At 44.8% G+C, this 22,581-nt stretch overlaps 1 protein-coding gene across 3 annotated transcripts in view; it reads right to left on the bottom strand.

Annotated features, from left to right (window-relative positions):
- The window catches only part of RSPH10B (radial spoke head 10 homolog B), a 51,888-nt gene that overhangs the window by 7,282 nt on the left and 22,025 nt on the right, over positions 1 to 22,581 (bottom strand). For 2 of the 3 annotated variants that reach the window (XM_068244565.1, XM_068244566.1), the window contains exons 11-17: positions 15,136 to 15,325; positions 13,359 to 13,470; positions 13,158 to 13,237; positions 9,033 to 9,181; positions 6,838 to 6,945; positions 3,458 to 3,631; positions 2,053 to 2,146 (exon numbers count right to left, since the gene is read on the bottom strand). In XM_068244565.1, the coding sequence (XP_068100666.1) occupies positions 2,053 to 2,146; positions 3,458 to 3,631; positions 6,838 to 6,945; positions 9,033 to 9,181; positions 13,158 to 13,237; positions 13,359 to 13,470; positions 15,136 to 15,325 (907 nt within the window). The remainder of the gene's footprint in view (positions 1 to 2,052; positions 2,147 to 3,457; positions 3,632 to 6,837; positions 6,946 to 9,032; positions 9,182 to 13,157; positions 13,238 to 13,358; positions 13,471 to 15,135; positions 15,326 to 22,581) is intronic. The other variant, XM_068244568.1, reaches the window with a different exon arrangement.

Raw genomic sequence — 22,581 nt, 5'->3', positions numbered from 1 at the left:
TATGTACCCCATGTTTGTTTCTTACTTTGTACAACGCCACGGAATATGTTGGCGCTTTATAAATCAACAATAATACTGTATACTACAGTATTTAGTAAAACCCCAAAATCCGGAACCGACAGGGATCGGCTGATGCCGCATAAGTGTAGTTTCTGATTGCTTGAGACTCAATGTTTAAAATAGGCCTAGCTTAAAAAAACAGTACTATACCCCACACTGTATACTTACCATAAACTTTTTTTTTGGGGGGGGGGGGGGAAATCACTATTTTATTAGATCATAATCATATCTGTACAATAACCTATCATATTTCCATCATGAGTACAGCCTTACAAAGTAAAGACCTAAAAAACATTCTATTAAATACAACAATATCTTCCTATACAATGACCCGGTCTCATCACCTTAATTGTTTAACAAGTACTTCTCATGTTACACAAAGATCTATATTTTTCTTTTATATTGAAACCTCCGTCTCCCATAGAACCTCCCCCCCCCCCCAAAAAAAAAAAAAGTAGTAGTAGAGAAAAAACAGAACAGGAGTACAGAAAAAAAAAAAGGGGGGAATAAAAACCCCTGTGGATTCCGATTAAGATTTTCGTGTATCAAATTCTGTCCCTATACTCTATCCAAGATGACCATTGTCTTGAAAACTCCTCCCCCCTATTTTGTACGGATAATATTAATTCCTCTAGTCTCATTATTTACTGCATCTACCAACTCCGCTTTCCCCATGCAATCATCCCCCTTCCAATGATTGGCAATAATGCTGGGCATACACGGCTTGACGCTAGCTTATCAATCGAGCCGCTGATGGCTCAATTGATAATATCCGACGTGTCCGATCACCGCGGGGATCGATTCTGCACTTGATACCCGCTGGCGGACAATAGCGGCGAATCGAGCTGAAGATAAGAAGCGCCGGCGGGGACAAGCGGGAATTGATCCGGATGCACGCGCAGATGAGCGGGGACGCAGCAGGAGTCGATCCGACGGCTAATCGGCCGCCGGATCGACCCATGTATGCCCAGCATAAGGTACCTGACTGATGCCATGATATGTCCAAGGATTGACCTCTTTGCTTGCTTAATTGTTCCTGGAAACAGACTCTATATTAAGATTGAACTACAAACAGATTGATTACCATGTAAAGTAGTGTAAAAGTAGTTTTATGCATCCTGCAAAGTGGAGTTCTAGTTTTACTCTAATTCTATTATTTTTAGTTCATCAGTTTAGTAAGTAAACAATCTTATCAGGGCTTATTCACACAATACATTAACACAATTTCAGGCATGCGTTGCCAATGCATCGTGTGCGTGTCCTTGCGTATTAAGACACAGACATCGGTCGCAACACATAAGAACACGATGGATGTGTTATAAGATGTTCCCAGCCACGCTACATCGCAGTACATGGGGCTCTATTCACAAACCTTCTCATAAATGCCTTATCACCTAACTGATGAAAATAACCTTTCAGCACATTTACAAGCAAAATAATCACTTAAAATAAGTTTTTCCTGATCAACTTAATTTCAGTATTACCTTTGTAACCTTGATTATAGTTTTGCTCTTTGGGAACTTAAAAAAAGCAACACAGATAAGATGAAAACAGAGTAAAACAGGTGAAAAAGCTTTGTGAATTATGCCCCTAGTGTGAATGAGCCCTCAATATTTTACCACAGTAACCATAAGTCTGTTCTGACATGACGTGCGATCCAGCTCACTGAGCTTAGGGTTGCTCATAGCCCAAATTCTATTAAAGTTTAATGAACACTGGAAAAAGATTGTTTTTGAAAAGCTTTGTAAACTGGTAAATACATCTTTTCATCTTTTGAACTACTTATACTTTTTTTTTAAGTTGTGGTGTAATTTGTTCAGAGCTTTGAACTATACACATCAGCAGCAATTGCCTGCCAATACACATCAGCAGCACTGCACTGGTAAAACAATGTTATTTTGTTATGTAGAAGATAAGATTAAATGAAAGAATGTGTACAATAAGCACTTGCTTTATTATGAATTATTTTGCATCACAATTGCTAATACTCACTTATGGGCTGTAAGGAGAGAAGTGAGCCACGCTTTTCATTGGTCCTCAGAGCACTGATCAGATCCTGCCCTTCCAACACATAATCAGCCTTGCGCTGCAATTGTAAGCATACAGAGAGCATGTGAGTCGGATGATCTACCTATGTGGAAAAAACATCAGACTTTACACTGCAATGCAAGTTCTATCACAGAAGATCATACTAGACCTGCGACCATCAGTGTACAACAACTGTATAGTTATTCTTTACTGTCACCTTTTCACAGCTGCAGAGCTGCCATTTTTCTGGTAATAATGTGTTGCAGTATTTATTTATTTTATTTAATCACAAAATTGGCTAGAAACCCCAGTATTGAAGAAAGAGCTTATACAGTTTTACCCCAATCGGGGCCGGTTAAAGCAGCTCAGGGGCCCCGGGGCAAAGGTAACTTGGGGGCCCCTTAACCCCCCTGTAAAGTAAGCTAGCCATAGCGGTCCCCCACACTCTACTCCCCTACCCCACCTGGTGGCCCATTGGACCCCTGTCCCCCCACCACAGTATTTCCAACAGTGGTGGTGGCTTGCACCTGGTGATGGTACCCAACAAGTAATTTCCTGCCAGCCATCTGTAGTGCCCCCCCCAGCAGCAAAAGCATCACTGACTTACCAAGATGCAGTGAGTCAGAGACACCAGTGTCCACCCTGGAGCGACAGCAGGATGCCTCTTCCCTCCTGACGGGAATGCACACACTGATGAGATGTCAAATACCTGCATCACGTCCGGGAGAGATGCAGCCAGCCATCTGACAAACCACCAGGGAGGGAACCATGATGACAATGAACGTGGCCGCAGCGAATCAGGTAATGTATGACCCTTGCGGCATCCCCCTCTTCCCTGCCTGTTACAGTACACAGCAGCCGTCGCAGTACAAACTGCATCTTTCAACTGGGACTCTTGGGGGCCCCTACAGACTTTGGAGCCCTGGAGCAATTGCCTCATTGCCTTAATTGTAGCACTAGCCCTGACCCCAATAATTCATGCACGCTCTGCTGTGGCTCTCTCTGCTCAGATCTGATCTAATGTCCAGTGGGGCACTGTGACAAGGTGGTAAATGTTTGATATCGGGTAGATCTTGATCATTTACTACAGCTACATAGTACGTGCCCAGCTTGGGTACATACATGAGACTACTGTCGCCTGACATGGATAAGGACACAAACCCTAGGAAAACCATTAATAACGGAGGTTGTACTGACAAGTCCCTAGCCAGCAAGTTAGCGACATGTTCTGTCACTGTGAAAAGTGGCTGACAGACAATGTGCAGTGCACAATGGAGGTAGTGGATCATGGAAGAGGACAGTGGAGTTGGGCTGGGATCAAACATGAAAAGCATAAATGTATATTAAACATATATACAATAATACTGACCAAATGTGGATGGTCGACTTGGGTAGCAGCTGATTCTCTTGGGACCTCATCTGCCTCACACTCTTCACAGTCCTCTCCTTGTGACGCTTCATCCATTGATTTGCTTAACAACTCATCTGTGACATATATTACGGCACAGCCAAACAATGCCTCAAAAAACTCAAGAAACGTAAGCTGGTAAAAAAAATACAATATGAATAACAATGCTATCATACATGTTTCAAAAAGAGTTGTCAGGGCGCTGCCCCTTGCTTAGTTAGAGTAAAAAAATATATTTAGGGTCAAGGGAAATCTGTAGAAAGAACTATAGTAACTGCCACGGCTGATAACTTTAAGGCACACCTGAACTGTCTGTATGCAAGTCAATCAACTAGCAGGTCTTTTGTACACGGGTGGTTATTGTACTGTGGATGCATTGTGGTCTAGTGGCAAGTTGTCTTTTGCTCCAAATCAGCACAACAGCAAGATAAATGCACTGATTCAGGTACTGTGGTTGTGATGCATCTGCATCGTAGTCAGTGTACACAGACCCTAAGGCTGGGAGCACACTTGCCGCTGTGATTTCATAGGCATTTTCAGGGATTGTGGCACTCTGCATTTGTGTTTGCGATCGTGTTTTCCGCACATGATTTTCTGTAATTGTCCATGATTTTAAGGATTGCAGCAAAGTGCACTGCAAGCAAAAACACATGCATCGTGCAGGAAAAAGCAGAGCTGTGGAGAGTGGAACACTGAAATCAACGGCCAGTGTGGTGGGTGCACATTTTGCTGTATGTGGCAGAACGCGCACGATTGTAAAAAGTGTGCTTCCTGCAAATCTGCATCAGATGCTGTGAGATCTGCCAGGTCAGATTTAGTCACTTGAGTGTCAGGCTCGGGTTGTTGCATCTATAGCAACATCACACGACAGAGAAACTCCATTCACTAATACATAACCACATCCTTATCTGAAGTTTGTCAGCTAAGATATTACTCTGCACTGAATCTGTAGCAGAACAAGTTTGAAGTTGTGGTGAGCACAAGTAGCTATGGGTGTTGTTGGTTGTATTATCAACGCCACCTCCTATAGTCGACTACTTTAGCCAGGTAACTGCCATTGTTTAAAAAGAAGTAAATATAGCAGAGAGCGATCACTTCCGGGTCCTTCCAGGACCACCCCGAGTGGAGTCGGGTTTATGGTCTCCACTTGCTTCCTGTGGTTGGTTGCTCCATGCAACCCTCCTTTGTGAATAGCATTCTTCTTACCATCTTTTCCATTTTGAAATTGACATACTGCACTATTGGGCTTCCGCCTTTTTTGTCTCCTGTACCTTTTTCTACAGGGTGCCCCGACACCCCTACTACAACCTAAATATAGCAGCCTCCATTTCATTGTCAGTAAGCGGCAGTCACTTTAATGCTTGATTTTGTTTTGTATTGCCCATGTGTGAACAAGCACTTTGCTAAGCAAAAATGCAAGCGATACCTTTTGAGAGCCCCGGTAAGGGCTTTTATGCATTTTCAGCAATCTGTATGTATCCAGTGATGCAACTACAATGCATGGGGCCCCCCAGCGTGTTGCTGATGGGGCTCTCCCAATGTTCACACCCTTTCCCTTGCCTTCCCATGGTGCCTTTCACGGACTTGGGGACCATCTCACCAGGGTCATAAAATCAGCGTGGCCATCATGACCTTCACACCCATTACAAGAGTAGCCACAAAAATACCTGATCTGAAGTATAGTCCCTGTATCGGAGGAAGGGAAGCTTAGTAGTTGGGGACCCCCTACAGTTCTTGGGCCCCCTGTGATTGCAGGAGCTGCTCCCCCCTAGTTAAACCCTTGTATGTATCAGTCTGTAACATTCATGTGCTGCTGAAAAATGCACCGAAGAGCACAAGTGTGCTCGGGCCCTTATTCCTGCAGTGATGTGCATATGTGGGACACCTAGTATTTTTTAATTTTTCAGGTGACTCAAAAGGCTTTGATAGTACTGTATGTAGTTCAGAAGCAAGAGAAGTTTGGGAGAAGCTGGCTTAGCACATAGGAGAGTCAACAGCACCATCTACAGTCCGAAGGGAAGAAATGCATGTAAACTGCATATCCTAACTAGCTAAATAGCTGAAGTCCTTTGGTGCTTTGTTTGCTTGCACATATTAGAGCACATTTCACAGTAGAGTAAAGTCTCACCTCTAGTCTAAAAGAAGAGATGGAGCGCACTATAGTGCATTACCAAGGGTGGGCTTTATTTGCAAAATAAACGTTACACTCACAAGATAAACAGTATACAGTGCGCCTCTCAGCGGTACAGCCAACCGCTACACTCTCTGGCAGTATGACGACAGAGCGCTGTGGCCAGCAGCACGATCTCCGATGGACAGGAAGCCGTCTCGCTGTGGGAGTGGGCGTGGCTGAGGGTCAGCGTGCGTATGACGTCATGATGCGTTTCGGCGCTCTGCGCCTTCGTCAGAGGACGTCGATACACACAGCACGCTCTTTAACTGAGTTCTCTGAGCCATAGTCATGGCTACAGGGAAGCTCTTGAATTAAAAGATCTTTATTTAAAAAAGGACAATACATAACAACCAGGGCTGTAGCCTCCTAGTAGAGTTGGCAAAGGTAAAACTTTATATTAGGTTAACCCTGCGCACACCATTCTTAATGCGGGTACGTTTAGTCTAAATGGCGTAATAACAATCCTTAACCCTGGCTATGATGGGGCTAAAGGATATGCTGGCTCACGGCGCGCCATCATTACCTTCCAGGATTCCTCATACAAAATATGTATAAAAACAAAGAGATACTGCAACATTATATACATTATACAGATATAAATGAATATCTAATTAAAAAACAAGAATACACATGCCAATATTATAAATTGGAATGATTACAACACATCATTCCAGGTGTTGCGTAAAATCATAAATGCTCATCAATAAAAACATTGGCATCTGCACAAGAGTGTATGTACAGTATAGACTTAGAATATAAATAAATATACAAAAATCAACCTAAATAAAATAAGAAGAACAGTGAAAAATGAGGAAAAAAAAAGTGTGCTCAGGCCCTTATTCCTGCAGTGATGTGCATATGTGGGACACCTAGTATTTTTTAATTTTTCAGGTGACTCAAAGGGCTTTGATAGTGCTGTATGTAGTTCAGAAGCAAGAGAAGTTTGGGAGATGCTGGCTTAGCGCATAGAAGAGTCCACAGCACCATCTACAGTCCGAAGGGAAGAAATGCATGTAAACTGCATATCCAACTAGCTAAATAGCTGAAGTCCTTTGGTGCTTTGTTTGCTTGTACATAATAAAGCACATTTCACAGTAGAGTTGTTTTCTTGTCAGTATGTACCTTAAAAATCTAAGCAAAATGTAATATTGTATTCAGACTATCTCACCTCTAGCTCCAGCTTAATTTCATTGCCGTCACGGACGCACGGGTCATCTTCAGCTAGAACGTCTACAATCCGGGTCACTGTGAGCTCCTCATTTATGATTTTCAAATCCTGAGGACAAAGCAAAGTGTTACTCCTAATACTTAGGCTTCTCCCACATTATGAAACACGAATGCTAATGCGTTCAGAACGCAACGCACACACTCGCCTGCCATCTGTGATAATATCCGCTGCTGCATTTAGCCAAAAATGCACGCAAAAGAGCATTGTCGCAATACACGGCTGTGCAGCGCAATTATGAAAATGTCAGACAGTGCAGTCTATGCACTTCCATATTGCACACTATACGCATTGCTGAAATGCACACAGCAACATGTATAGTGTGAACGAGCCCTAAAGGAGGATCACCATGTTACAATTTGCATTATGGATCATAACTACTGCCAAAGAATAACACAAGCTTTTCTTAGTAAGTTTTTCTATAGTAAGTAATCACCAGGATCAAATCTCTCTAATCGTGATAGTCAATCAGATGCTAATAATGTCAATTAAATGCAGCACCTGATGAGCTTGATTGGTCCACTTTCAAACTGCATACAGGGGTATAAAATTAGCAGCAACTCAAAATTATCATCATCTCACCAGTGGCGTAACTACAACTCATGGGGTCCCCCAGCGAAACGTTCATGGTGCCCCCACCCATGTTCACACCCCTTCCCTTGCCTCCCTTTGGTGCCCTTCATGGCCTTGGGGTTCAGCTCACAAGGGTCATAAAACAAGTGTGGGTATCATGATCTTCATACCCATAACAAGTGTAGCCACAAAAACACCTGATCTCTATAGTTCCCCGAGGAAGGGACGTTTAGTAGTTGGGGCCCCCTATAGCTCTGGGCCCCCCTGCGATTGCAGGGGCTGCTTACTTCTAGTTACCCCCCTGCATCTCACTAAACCATCTTGTGCCATATCACGTGGCATAGCTAATGAGGGGCCCGATGCAAGTTTCAGTGTCAGAGGTGCAAGAAGGGGATGGGGAACAGTTTGTTAATGATTACTACTATTCAAAGTATCTATAGAAGTGATTATTACCAGCACAGGACCAATAGAGAGCTAATACTGTAGTTGAGGGAGGGCCCTTTGGGCCCCTCTGGCCCAAGGGCCCCGATGCGGTGGCTACCTCTGCGCCCCCTATTTCTACGCCCCTGACCATATCCTATTGCTGAACTCGGCAGCGCTAAGCACTGGCGAGTTCTTAACTTAGGCGATGGGGGCATTGCCTAATCTTATTAAAATTAAGACCCCCCCCCCCCCCCCCCCAGGCAGATAAGAACTCGCTTGGGCGATAAAATGGCTCAGACAGCAGACCGGCTCCTATGCGCACAGTAATTACAGTGACAGATACACTGTAATTACGCGACGAAACTTGCGGCGAGAGGCGTCGGGTGATTAGCGGTGGTATGTATATTTACAGGGGTGCCCGGCAGAGCTACGTGGGGGGCTTCCAAGATGTGCGGCGACCCGACACTATGGACACTATTTACACTATAGAGATTCCCTTTAGTCATTAGGCTGGTCTGTTGTGGTGGAAAGAGACTGCTGTACAAACAGTGCATCAACCCTGGAAAGCTGAGGAGATGCAGGAGCCTGGATTAAAAACAAATGCTGTTGCTGCTGTCTTATAACCTTGACAGCATAAGGCCAAGTGTACCTGTGTGTGAAGCAGTGTTCTGGTGGAGGATTGTGAAGTGAAGGTGTTCGATCACTTGTTATAAAACGTATATGCTGTCTATGCTGAGGCAGTCACTATAAAGAGTGAGGAGCTGTGATTGTCGTTGGTGTGGTGGGATTACACAGAACACGTGCTTGTGGTGTGAAAATTACATTACAGAGTCACGCTATGTTTTGTTTTTTCTTTTGTTTTATTTTTATGTCTGATGAGGTAAATTGATACACAGCAGATTAAAGAGTTTGAAGCACAACTGAATGAGAGCGCAGTATCCATGGGACTGGTAGATTGATGCACTTTATGTTTGGTGATTAGGACTACGATCCATTGATAGGTGGACTTTTATGTGGTAGTTTGATTATATTTATACACAATATTTGCTTGTACGCTATAGAGCACACTATGAATTGTCTACTTATAATACAAGGGTCCCTAATCTACGAAACTTTCACAGAAATGTTGTAATAGTAATTACATTCATCATCCAGATGAAATCCCGCATAGTCATGGTGGGCTCATGAGGTGGACATCTGTTCTGGTGGCAGCAGGCTTTGTAGATATCCCAGCACTTGTCTATGTAGGACATTGCATACTCTGTCTTCTGGCCTTCACAGAATAAAAATCCTGCAAAAAAAAAATCAATGGTATGCACTTGAGGTTGGGTATCACAATATAAACAGTACAGAAAGTTGTGTAACTTAATATTCTTCAGCTGTAGAATAAATCCAAATACTTGCCAGCTACTGCATGTCAGCTTATGCTAAATGGCTACAGGAGTACAGAAGACTGCCCATGTCTACTATTTAAAAAGGGCAGTGAGAATAGTTCTCGATTACCGGTACTTACCCTTTAACAACTTTCGTCAGTCCTATAGATATTAAGTTCATACTTTGCACTGATAAAGGCCAAAACAATCATCAGTATGGCTAGGGACCTACGACGCTAAAAGCGTTTTATGGAAAATTGCAAAGCGGCCACGATTTCCCAAACCACAGAAGTTCCCCAATTTCACTGGTATTCTAGGAGCAATCATAAATTTGGCTCTGCCGCAACTGATGCGATTCTGCTTGCAGCGATTTTTGTGAGTGAGACCACCCCTGTGGGGTTCCACTGGTGTAGCCCTTTGCAGATCGCTGGCAAATGGCGAGCTCTACAAAATCGCTCCCAGTGGCCTAATTTAAATTAGCGTTTACAGATGTGTTCAAACCCAATGGTTCCAGTCATACACTTGTACAACAAAGGCATATTGGAACTACAAAGTATCCCCTCACCTCCAATGGTTTATCCACATTATTATACATACTAAGTACAGACTCTTAGGCCTGGTGCACACCAGAGGAGTTTTTCTGCACAAACTGCAGAGAGTCATAACAGATGCAGAGAAGATCATCGCGTCTCCTCTTCCATCTCTTGATCTACTCCACTCCGCTAGGATGAGGAAGAGGGCCACTGTGATCTCCTGTGACCCCTCCCACCCAGGCAGTCACTACTTCAAGCTCCTCCCATTGGGCCACCGCTACAGGACTATACCATGCAAAACCACCAGGCGGAAGAACACCTTCTTCCCCCAAGAGGTTTGGCTTCTGAACTCCAACCTCCCCCGTCAGGCTCGCCTACTGGTATGCCCTAGCGGGGTCTCTCAGTCAGCTCCCGCCGCTGCTCGCCCTTGTTCTCAACTGCCCAGGGTCTGTATGAGGGCCATCATCATTATTATTACTACTATTATTACTACTATTATTACTATTTTATTGGACTGCTCCTGCCTGGCAGGTAGAAAAACACTAACTGATGACCCGGGACTGTTACTAGTAAGGGTCAGACCTATACCATTAATGCAATTAACGTAGTTCTAAATTGTTTTTGCTGTGCGTCTTGTCTTCTTGTACTATGTCTATGCCATGTGTACCACAAATAATTCCGAATATAGCTCTGCTGTATTTGGCGAAATAAAATGATTCTGAATCTGATTCTAAATCTGCTGCTAATGTTATCCTATGCGTCTATGCACACTGGAGCAATGAGGTTTTGTAAAAAAAAACCATAGCATTACATTGGGAAGAGCTTTTGAAACCTCTAGCGCCCAAACGCTAGAGGTTTCAAAAGCTCTTCCCAATGTAATGCTATGTTGTTGTTTTTTTTTTTAAAAAAACCTCATTCCTCCCGTGTGCATAGACGCATAGGATAACATTAGAAGCAGATTTAAAAACTCAAAACGCTCAGAAAAACTCCTTTGGTGTGCACCAGGCCTTATAGTTAGTCACCTGAAAAGAGGGAAGCCTCAAGATTCTATTGAGGCTTCCCTCAGTGGTCCAATGTCCCCCGTTGCTGAGCATGGCCCCTTTCCACAGGAGCCGTGCAGCTCCTCTTCTTGCAGCTTGGCCACGCAGTAGACACGTGAGCACGGCCGTACATGCGCAGTAGCATGGAGCCCGCGGCTCCGGCTTAACGCACGAGTGGATGGGCTTGCGCAGTGTCTGTGGGGCCACGCTGCAAGAAGAGGAGCTGCACAGCCCACTTCTGATTAGCAACAATGCCTTGTTGGTAATCTTCCGGGGGGGCTGCGCTCAATAATGGGGGACATCACAGCACCGAGGGAAACCTCAATAAGATCCTGAGGCTTACCTCTCTTTAGGTAAGTATCTCAATTTGTACCTGATCTTCGGCTCGGGTTATTTTTTAACCTCTTGACGACCAGCTAACGCCGACTGGCGTAAACTGGTCGTCTGCGGGTTACCATGGAAACTTTCCATGTCAGTTCACGGAGGCTGTCTCCGTGAACAGCCGGAGAGCCGCCGATCGCGGCTCGCCGGCAAAATGTAAACAGTCGGGGAAGAAATCCCCACTGTTTACAACATACAGCGCTGCTGCGCAGCAGCGCCGTAAGGCAGATCGGCGATCCCCGGCCTCTGATTGGCCGGGGATCGCCGGCATATGATAGGCTGAAGCCTATCCTTCAATGCGCAGGACGGAAATCCATCCTGCGCAGCTCACAGGGGAAGGGAGAGGGAGGGAGCGGGCGAGAGGGCGGAAAGCGCTGCGGAGGGGGGCTTTGAAGAGCCCCCCCCGCTAAGCAACTGCAGCCGGCGGCGATCAGACCCCCCCAGCAGGACATCCCCCTAGTGGGGAAAAAAGGGGGGTAGTCTGATCGCCCTGCTGCACTCCTGATCGGTGCTGCGGGCTGTGTAGCCCACGCAGCACCGATCAGTGTAAAATCCCCTGGTCGGCAAGTGGTTAAAGAAAGCTGAAGACGGGAGAAAAAAAAAGTGAAGTTTTACTTACCCTGGGCTTTTTTTAGCCCCTGCAGTCTATCAAGTCCCTCTGAGTCCTCCTCATACCCTCCATTGTGTGGCTGCCCCCTCTGAAAGATCATTAACTGTGCATGCATGGCCGCAGCTACGCGCCTCCTCGATCGCACTCCTGTGGCTGGGAGCTTCAGCACATGCAGTTTAAGTCTTTATGAACTGCCCATGTGCAGAACGCTCCTGGCAATGGAAGCGTGATCAAGGCGGCACATGGCCAGGCCCGCACATGCGCAGTTGCCCACAACTATTCCTGGCAGCGAGTTTTTGAACAGTGGCACAGTGAGAGGACCAGGAGGAAACTGAGGGACCTAATAGACCCTTGGCAGCTGGAAAAAGCCCCAGGTAATGAAACTCTTTTTTTCACCTCTTCGGGTATCCTTTAAAAAGGCAAAAAATCAGAACCAGGTGAGTATAGACCTGTAAGCCTAACATTATTTTTGTGTAAACTGTTTGAAGGTATATTATATAAAATTTTATAGCACAGAATAATCGCTTTTCATATAATGAACATGGGTTTACTAAAGATAGGACTTCACTGACCAACAAGCTCAGCTTTTATGAAGTAGTAAATCCACATCTAGATAGTAGGAAAGCAGTAGATGTACTGTACATAATACCCTTGGACTTTTTAAAAGCTTTTGACACAGTTCTCCACAACAGCCTGGTGCAGAAGCTGAGGATGCAGGGACTAGGGGAGAATGTGTGTACATCGATACAGAACTGGCTAAGGGGATGAAAAAGTAATAGAGGATGGATCATACTCATTGTCAGTAGTGGATTATTGGGTCTTGTCCTCTTTAATGTATTTATTAATGATCAAGATGGAATAGAAAGTAATGTTGCCATCTTCTCAGATTATGGAACATTATGCGCAATAAGCCCAAATTTCTTCATTGACGCCCAATAGCCAATATTTTGCATTAGTGCCTGTGGGGCGCTCGAATAGTTGGAAGTGTACAAAAGACAAAATCACATGAACTACGTGGAGAGAAAAAAAAGATTTTGCCACCTCCTTAGAAAAGGATCCTTTGCTCTAAGAGTGATTAAAATATGGAATATCTAACCAAAGGAAGTAGTTATGGCAAATTCTATATAATATATAAATAGGGGCTATAAAAGGCGCTTGCATGCTTTCCTTTCTTTGAAAGGCATCCACAAATATGAGCATTAGGTGTGGAAAGGTGGTACCGGTACCTTGATCCACCCAGGGAGAACATTTGTACTCTTCGATTTTCTTTCCTCTGGATTGAGGTACAATAAGGCTCAGTAGGTGACACATGGTTATGTGAGACACTCACCTTTTACAGCAGATGCATGAGGTGAAATATTTTGTTCCAGAATTTTGCTTAAACAGTCTACAAGGGAAATCTTTTTCTCCCTGAATAAAGCATACAATAATTAAAATATATAAAACATGAGTAGTACTGAAATCAACTATTATGTGGATGCTCTATGTTGTATGCCTTATGTTGGCACACGTGATAAAATGCTGAACTTACAGATTTTCTGTAGTGGTTATGTGATGGGCCAAATAGATGAGATTTGTCAGGAATGTACGAAGCAGCATGGTGGCATATGGCGAGTGCACCTCCTCAGGGTCACCGTGATCTGCTGAACGAGGTTACCAGAAATAAAGAGCTTGAGCACTGTAAGAGATACTTTTTATGTGCATGTTTATTTAGGTTTCTTGAAGGGTTCGCTTTTAGGAGTGTTACATTAGCCATATATTACTTGATTTTCCATGAAGCGATTATAAGCAATTGACTTTAAAGTGAACCAATGAGTTTTACTCACCTGGAGCTTCCCTCAGCCCCCTGCAGCTGTCCGGTGCCCTCATAGCCTCGCTCCGATCCTCTTTCCGCAATAGCAGTATAGAGGGCACTATTGTGGCCGGGAACGCGAAGAATCATTCACATTCCCAGCCTGTCGCCGAAATCGGAAGTAGCCACCGGCGGGGACAGGAGGATTGGAGCGAGGCTGAGAGGGCACTGGACAGCTGCAGGGGGCTGAGGGAAGCCCCAGGTGAGTAAAACTCATTTTTTTTCACTTAAGGTTCACTTTAATGGGCGATCAACTACAGTGTGGTTGATCGAAAGTCGATCGACTAGTGGCCCACACACTAAAAGTGAGATCCTCTGCGATTCTCCTTCACTATCGTTCTGAATGAGGTTCTGAAACCAAAAATCAGTTCAGTGTCAATCGAAATCATGTGAACAGCAGCCGATTCCTTTACTATTGACCAATATCTTCCATCCAGTCCGATCGAGTAAATTGGTTGATTCGACCAGGTAATGTCCCATTTCTATTGATCGAGCAGAATGGAACAGAATCGACGATACAATTATCTAATCGATCGGTCGATCATACAGGAAGATCAAATATTGTATGGCCACCGTTAGACTCCACTAACTTTTGCATCATGTAAGAATGAATTCTGAATGAAAGGATGTAAACAGGGGGACAGATGAAGAAAAAAACAAAAGAACTACAGATAAGAGCTTGCGGCATACAAAGTTCTCTAAGTAGGAGCAATGAAGGTGGAGTTATAAAACTGTCCAATCATAATTAAGAAGCTAAAGCCAATATTGAGTCATTTTTGCCTTACATTAAATAAAATCATCATTCTCATTCAAAGGTCTTGAGCAAAGCCAAAGCCACCTTTCAGAACCAAAACATGTTTTCAGCATGGTGCCCTGGCTGATTAAAATGACACCAAACTTTCTATAGTGGTTGTTTTCCCTGTGTCCTTTTACAGTTTGATTAATGTAGGTGATAGTTCAGATATTTGTGCCATTTTTTGTTAGTGTTTAAACGTTATTTCCCCAACAGTAGCCTAACAATAACAGAAGCTTTTATCTCAAAACCTACTTCTCAACACCTAAATCTAACCTCCCCCCTAACTTTAATCCGTCACTGATACCTAACCCTATTTTCCCCACAATTTGAACCCCTTCTTGATGCTTAACCCTAAACTCGCCCCAATGTCAGCACCTTTCTGACACCTAACCCTTTTACCCCTAACATTTAAACCTAACCTTCCCCTATCCAACTCCCTTCCCCTAACCCTCCTACATCACTTCTAACCCTAATCGAGACTCATTATTTGCTTCGTCCAAGTGCCGCTGTGACTGTGACTTATGACTGTGATTTGTATAATGCATCCTACTGGTATGACTTTTCACTTAAGACCACTTATATCAGAGGTGAAAAGTATGCAGTAAAAACAATACCTGACCAATTTATGACATTAACAGTTAAATTGAGCTTTTTACTCACCAGCCAATTTGCGATCCATTTCAGAAAGCGTAAGGTTGTAATGGTGAAACCTGCAGTCTTTCAGAAACCTCCAGAATTGTAGTTTTGTCATTAGAAAAGCATTATCAAAGCATTTTTCATTTCCAAGACTGCTGTAGAACTTGTATGTCCTCCTCAGCATTGTGAGGTTTCGCAAGATTCCATATTCTACCTGGCCATTGCCAAACATGAAATTACTATAAACATCCTAAAGCTGAACTGAAGTCATGGTATATAAAAAAAAAATAAAAAAATCACGGTACAATAGGGTCTCAGTTATCCGGTAGAGGTGGGAATTGTCTTATGCTGGATATGTGTAATTTCTGGTTGCTTGGGAGTTCAAGCAATTGGGGGCCTCAACAACATACACTAACCCCCATAAAGCAATGCACAGTGGCAGGGGTGTAACTAGAAATCACCGGGCTCCCTGCAAACATTTGGAAGCCCCTCACCTCTGGCTCTCCACTCAGCGGTCCCCTCTTGCAATTATCGGTGGCGGCAGGAACACATACCTCCATCCACTGTGGAGGTCTGATCTCTAAGTGCCTCACGCTACTTCCTGTTTAAGCAGGAAGTAGCGTCAGACACTTAGAGAGCAACCTCCGGCGCGTGGAACACATGGAAGTATGTGTTTCTGCCACTGCCACTGATAATTGCAGGAGGGGAGCGCTGAGGGGAGAGCCCTCCCCGCCGATGTGCGGCCATGCTCTCTCCTCATACTGCGACCCCTCCTGCCCCCCAAAACATCCTAGAGCGGGCCCCAGGCCCCTCCACGGCAGCAGGGGCTGCAGCCCCTATTGTTACACCCCTGCACAGTGGAAACCACTACCAGAGCTCTGGGTGCCGGTCTTTTTCCTTTCTAGCAGCTGCTTTCTGCTTTGCTGCATTCATTCTGTACGGCGCTAGATGCATGCCTATGAACCAATGTAGGTCAGGTGACTCATAGGGAGCTGTACAGAGGATACAGCAGAGAGGCAAGCGGCTCTAGGAGTGAAGAAGACCGGCACTTGGAGCTCTCGGTAAGTGATAGCAAATAATAGATCTGCATGTCATCCTGTAAACAGGCGCTCTGCATTGAGTGGTGCAAAGCTACTGATTTATTAGCCACTTCACCACCAGGGTTTTTTTTACCATATGGACCAGCGCAATTTTAATATTTCAGCTCTCCTTCTATTCATTTGCTAATAACTTTATCGCTACTTATCACATCAAAATGATCTATACATTGTGCTTTTTGCCACCAATTAGACTTTCTTTGGGTGGTACTTTTTACTAAGTTATTTTATTTTATATGCATTTTAGAGTGAAAAGTAAGCAAAAATAAAAAAAAATACACTTTTTCAATTTTCAACCCCTATAGTTTAAAAATAAACAATGTTGCTGTAGATAAAACCCACCCATTTTACCGTATATACTCTAGTATAAGCCAACCCCCAACTTTTACCTAAAAAAACAGGGGAAAGTTGTTGACTCAAGTATAAGCCGAGGGTAGGAAATGGTGCGGTGCTGGTGGAATTTAAATGATGGCTGTATGTGTTTCCTTAAAGTGGACCTGAACTCTTGCACAGGACAGAATGAAAACAGACACGCTGGGGTTGCTGGTATTGCAGTACTTTTGCTGACACAGAATAAGACAACCTGTCACTGAGATCTATATGCGGATTCTGTTTATACACTGGTTCCAAAGTTGAGCAATGTGCTGATTACATGGTAGAAGAACAGGTCAGTTTGTGCCTGATTCACCTCCTGCTCCCTAACTGGCCATCTGCATGCATTTATACAATGGACTGCCCTGATTGTTTGCTTGTGATAGAAGGTAATTTGTGTGTGGGCTCTGGCTGATGTAATTAAGCTCACCGATCTTTGCTGCCGGTAATCCACCTGAGGTCCGGGTCACTGAAGCAATGTGGTCGGGGGCGGGCCTTGGCAAATACTCAGCGGTGAGTGTTTCTTCTTTGCCGTTGCTTTGGGACCCATCTCTACTCCAGCCTAGTCTCATTGCAATGACGTCTGCAGTGGCACACATGATGACAGGCACCACTAGAGGGCGTCATTGCAATGAGACTGGGTTGAGTGGAGACGGGTCCCAAAGCAACGGCAAGAAAGAAACACTCACCGCTGTGTATTTGCCAAGGCCCGCCCCCCGACCACGTTGCTACAGTGAGCCGGACCTTAGATGTCAGATGAATTCCCGGCAAAGCAAACATCGGTGAGCTTAATCACGCACCGATCTCCACATCCGGGCGGGTGGAGATGTGCGGACATGCGAGTGAGCAAGTGGACATGTGCGGACATGTGAGCAGGCAAGTGGACATGTGCGGACATGCAGGCGGACGGACATGCGGGCATGTGCAGACGTGGGCGGGTGGGGAGACACAGGCATCACCTCTGCTAAAGCTCCACGCTGGCTGGTGAGCAGGCAGGCGGCGGGACCCACACAGCCCACATGATTCACACGGCGGGGTGACAAAACAGCAGTTACTGCACAGTGGGGATTACTTCAGTGTGAGACTCGAGTATAAACCGAGACCCCCACTTTTGGGCTGCATTTTTGGATCCAAAAACTCGGCTTATACTCGAGTATATACGGTATTTGCCCATTTGTCCCAGTTATCACAACATAGAAATTATGTTCCTAGTACAATGTATGGCAACAATATATTATTTGGCAATAAAGGTGTATTTTTTTCATTTTGTTTGCTTGGTTTTCTCATTATACTTTATTAATAATTAAAATCCCTAATTTGCAAAATATCAACAATATACCCTTATGCCATGGCATACATATATAAAAAGCTAAGTCTCTAACGTAACAGTTTATGTGTGCGCCACTTCAAAAGACCAGTATCTATGCCCCTGGGATGGGAGGAGTACTGCTGCGGGGTGTAGATATACTGATACTGCTATACTGTTCGGGGCTTCTGGTTAAATCCTGTCTGCTATTGGTGGGTAGTATTTGCCACTGTCACATGTGTCATATCAGGCCATAGTGATTGCTTCTAAAGATGTGTGAATGGCGTGGCCATGAGCGCGGGCTGAACAGACGTGCTGGTGAGGAGCTCCGTCCGTGGCCCATGCTATATCACTCATCCTGCCTCTTAATCCTTACCCTCCTTGGCCTCACCTGTGACCTATGATCTGCTGAACACTCTGGCCTCCGAGTGATGTCCTCGGCAGTTCGTACTCGTGGCAAAAAGAGTAAACAGATTGCATCGGCCTCACCGGAAGTAGGCCCCGCGGCCATCTTACCCACCAAAGGCAAGCACAAAGCCAAAGCTACGCAGACCATGGAGCCTCAGGCAGAACAGCCAGACACAACTACACTGCTCGCTGCCATAACCTCCTGCAAAGAACTCATCAGCGCCACAAGAGACGCGCTGGCTGCGAAGATAGACAATGTGCAGGCGCAAGTCACGATTCTCCGCCAAGATATCGGAACGATAAGAGAACGCGTGAGGGAGACGGAACGCCGCATCAGCGATACGGAAGACACGGTGTCCACCCTTAAGCACTCAGACAAGAGCCATGACCTCCGCATTCAGCACCTAGAAGACAAAGCAGAGGACGCCGAAAACCGCAATAGGCGCAATAATGTAAGAATCCTGGGGCTTCCTGAGGGCGCTGAGGGAGATGACCCACCGGCCTTCACTATTCGACTCCTGCGACAGCTATTCCCGGAAGCGCCCTTCTCTACATGCTTCGTTGTAGAAAGAGTGCATCGTAAGAGGGCAGCACGGTGGCGTAGTGGTTAGCTCTCTCGCCTTGCAGCGCTGGGTCCCTGGTTCAAATCCCAGCCAGGGCGCTATCTGCAAAGAGTTTGTATGTTCTCTCCGTGTCTGCGTGGGTTTTCTCCGGGCACTCCGGTTTCCTCCCACATTCCAAAAACATACAGATAAGTTAATTGGCTCCCTCTAAAATTGGCCCTAGACTACAGTACTTACACTTCATAATATAGACATATGGCAATGGTAGGGATTAGATTGTGAGCTCCTTTGAGGGACAGTTAGTGACAAGATATATATATATACACTGTACAGCGCTGCGTAATATGTCGGCGCTATATAAATACTTAATAATAATAATAATAATCGTATCACTACCCGCAACCGCCTCCCAGGCGCCAATCCTAGGGCCTTTATCTTTAAAGTTCTCAATTATCTAGACCGAGATCTGATACTTAAAGAAGCCAGGCTGCGCGAAGAAATCAAGTATGAAAATACTACGCTTCTCTTTTTTCCTGACCTGGCGATGGAAACACAAAAGAAAAGGAAGCTGTTTGACTCGGTGAGAACAAGACTCCGCAATAAAGGGTTGAAGTATGCCATGCTCTTTCCGGCGAAGCTACGCGTGCAACACGAAGATAAAGTCAAATTTTTCCTATCTGCTGAAGAAGCATCTGACTGGCTTGATACCTTGGGCAAACAATAACCGGTGAGATCGTTACCTATCTTTAATGCCACTATATATAACTCTATCCTGAAGGGAGAATAATGTCTCTATGCCTCCTGACTGTACATCTCTCCTTAGCAATAAGCCTACTCTAACTACCGAGGGGAATAGCATTTCACTGTAATTAAACATAATCTGCTTTTCTACTTCATGCTATGTCCCCTGCTTTGGAAAGGGCATTCATATGGATATGCAGGAGATGGACTATAAGTGCTTATCTGTATTATCTCATATAGACTATTTACAGGGCGGCACTCTCATAGAAGTCCATGACTCGGCTACTCTGCTGGAACTCAGATATTGAACACGTGATTCCCGAGCACCGAACTTTGGGAACTACACCCCTTGTCCTTAGATCAGAATCCGCCTAAGACGATATACTTTACGCTTAGCACATGTTTTCTATACAGGACTACAAGACGGTGCAAGGCCCCCACTTATACATGCAATATCTTGCGATATGTGTGTTATGATTGCTCGCATCTTTGAATGTTTGTTCCTGCATAGGATGTTAATATAACCTCATTGTTCTCCCCCTTACAGGAGGTTTGGAGTGTCTATATGATTATGCTGCAGTGCGAATAGCCACTGTTCATGTTAATATGGGCACTACCTCTTGCCACGGAACAGAGCACACAATGTATAGCTGTATGGTTAACTGTCTTTCTGTAGTGGGAGTTACGGGACGAAGCAACGTCAATGTTGGGGGGAAGCTGCAGGGAGGGACTTTGGGGTTTAAGGGAATAGTTAAGGGGGGTAGAATTAATTACAGCATAGCTAGCCGGTTCCATAATCTCAGATTAAATAGGCCTATCCAGCAACCCTCTCCCCAAGAAAAACTGATTACCCTTTTTCCTGATGCCTTCGAGGGAAAGGGTTAAATGTATTGTGTGGAATGTTAGAGGCCTTGGATCTTCCTTCAAGAGATCTCTAGTCTTTAATTATCTCAAAAAACATGACCCGCAAATTGTGATTCTAATTGAAACTCACCTTATGGGTAGTAAAATTCTGGGTTTAAAAAAACCATGGGTGGCTCACTACTATCATTCTGTCTATTCTACATACTCTAGAGGAGTAAGCATATTGATCAAAAAAGGACTCCCCTTTCAATTATATGACCTGGTACTGGACTCTATGGGCAGGTATGTTATAATCCATGCAAAAATACATGACATTACATTAGTGTTGGCTGGATTGTATAATCCCCCACCTGGCTCTACAGATCTGCCACACCATATCGCTCAACTTGTGACGCAATACCAAACACCCTATAGATTTATACTGGGAGATTTCAATATGGTCCCTTCACCTCAAATGGATAGATTAAAGCCCAGAGCAAATGAAACTCCAGCATTGGATGACTGGGCCCAAGCCCATTCTCTAGTGGATATATGGAGGTGGAAGCATGATACCGAACCGGGATTCACTTGCCACTCTGCCTCCTTTCATACGTTGTCGCGTATCGACCTAATCTATGCATCCCCAATGGGCCAGACACTGATCTCTGATATATCTCTATTACCCAGGGGCATCTCGGACCATTGTCCACTAGAACTACTATTGGACTTTGGTATATCTTATACGGAACGTATCTGGAGACTCGCACCTCATTGGCTTACAATTCCTAGAGTAAGGTATGTAGTTATGGACAGAATGAGAGAATACTGGGGCCTGAGACACAGTCCAGTCCCCCCTCTACTTGTATGGGACGCCTATAAAGCGGTAGTAAGGGGAGCCTATATCTCAGCCATAGCGGAAGAACGCAGGCAATCTCAAGTCATTTTGGAAAATCTTGAATCCAAAGCAGCACAGGCTGAGCGAACCTTCATAGATTCCAAATCTGATGACAACTATAGGCTTTGGCAGGATGCACTACTTTCTCTATCCAGCAAACAAATTGATTATACTAAGCAAAATCTCTTGTCTAGACAAATCAGAATCTTTGAGCATGGAGACAAGACGGGGCATATGCTGGCTCAATTAGTCAGCCAAGAGCAAGCACCTATACAAATAGCCACTATCACTACAGACTCTGGGGCCTCCCTTACACACCCAGGGGACATCAATACTGCCTTTCGAACTTATTATGCCTAACTATATTTGTCCAAAATCACCAAAACGACTCCCCAAATCACTACATATCTTGATGAAATCACACTCCCACGCCTTAGCGATGATGACATTAAACTCCTAGACGCCGACATTACATTGTTAGAGGTAGAAACTGCCATAGATACTCTAAAAAAACAGAAAGCTCCTGGGATGGATGGCCTCCCCTCAGAACTATATATCACCTACAAAAAGCAACTAGCACCTCGACTACTTAAATTATTCCGACAAATACTTATCGACGGCAAGATACCTCCCTCTATGTCCGAAGCCCTCATCACGGTGATTTACAAGAAGGGTAGGGATCCTGCCTCCTGTTCTTCCTACAGACCAATTTCCCTGCTAAATGTGGATGGGAAAATCCTTGCCAAAATACTGGCAACACGCCTCAATGGGGTTATAGAATCCCTAATCCACAGAGATCAATCTGGGTTTATTCCAGGCAAAGGCTGCGACATCAATTTAAGAAGACTCATGACCAACTTATCCACACAACATACTAATTCAGGCACCAGAGTCATCGCCTCCCTCGACGCCGAAAAGGCATTTGCTACTGTAGAATGGGCATATCTCTGGGAAGTTCTAAAGAAATTCCACTTTGGGAATAAATTCATTACATATATCCAAGCTCTATACCATACCCCCAAGGCCAGGGTGCGAACGGGAGGCAGGATCTCCTCTTTTTTCCCACTGGAACGAGGCACCCGCCAGGGATGCCCACTATCCCCAGCCCTCTTCGCTCTTGCGATAGAGCCTCTTGCCGCTCTTCTTAGATCCAACTCAGATATCACTGGGCTCCGCACCCCTGAACTAGAGGAAAAATTATCGCTGTATGCCGACGACCTGCTATTATACATAGCAGACCCCTAT

This window comes from Hyperolius riggenbachi, chromosome 7 (assembly GCF_040937935.1).
Source record: "Hyperolius riggenbachi isolate aHypRig1 chromosome 7, aHypRig1.pri, whole genome shotgun sequence".
In the NCBI taxonomy this organism is placed as follows: Eukaryota; Metazoa; Chordata; class Amphibia; order Anura; family Hyperoliidae; genus Hyperolius; species Hyperolius riggenbachi.
Note: the sequence above shows the minus strand (reverse complement) of the source record. Positions and strands in the feature narration are given on the sequence as shown.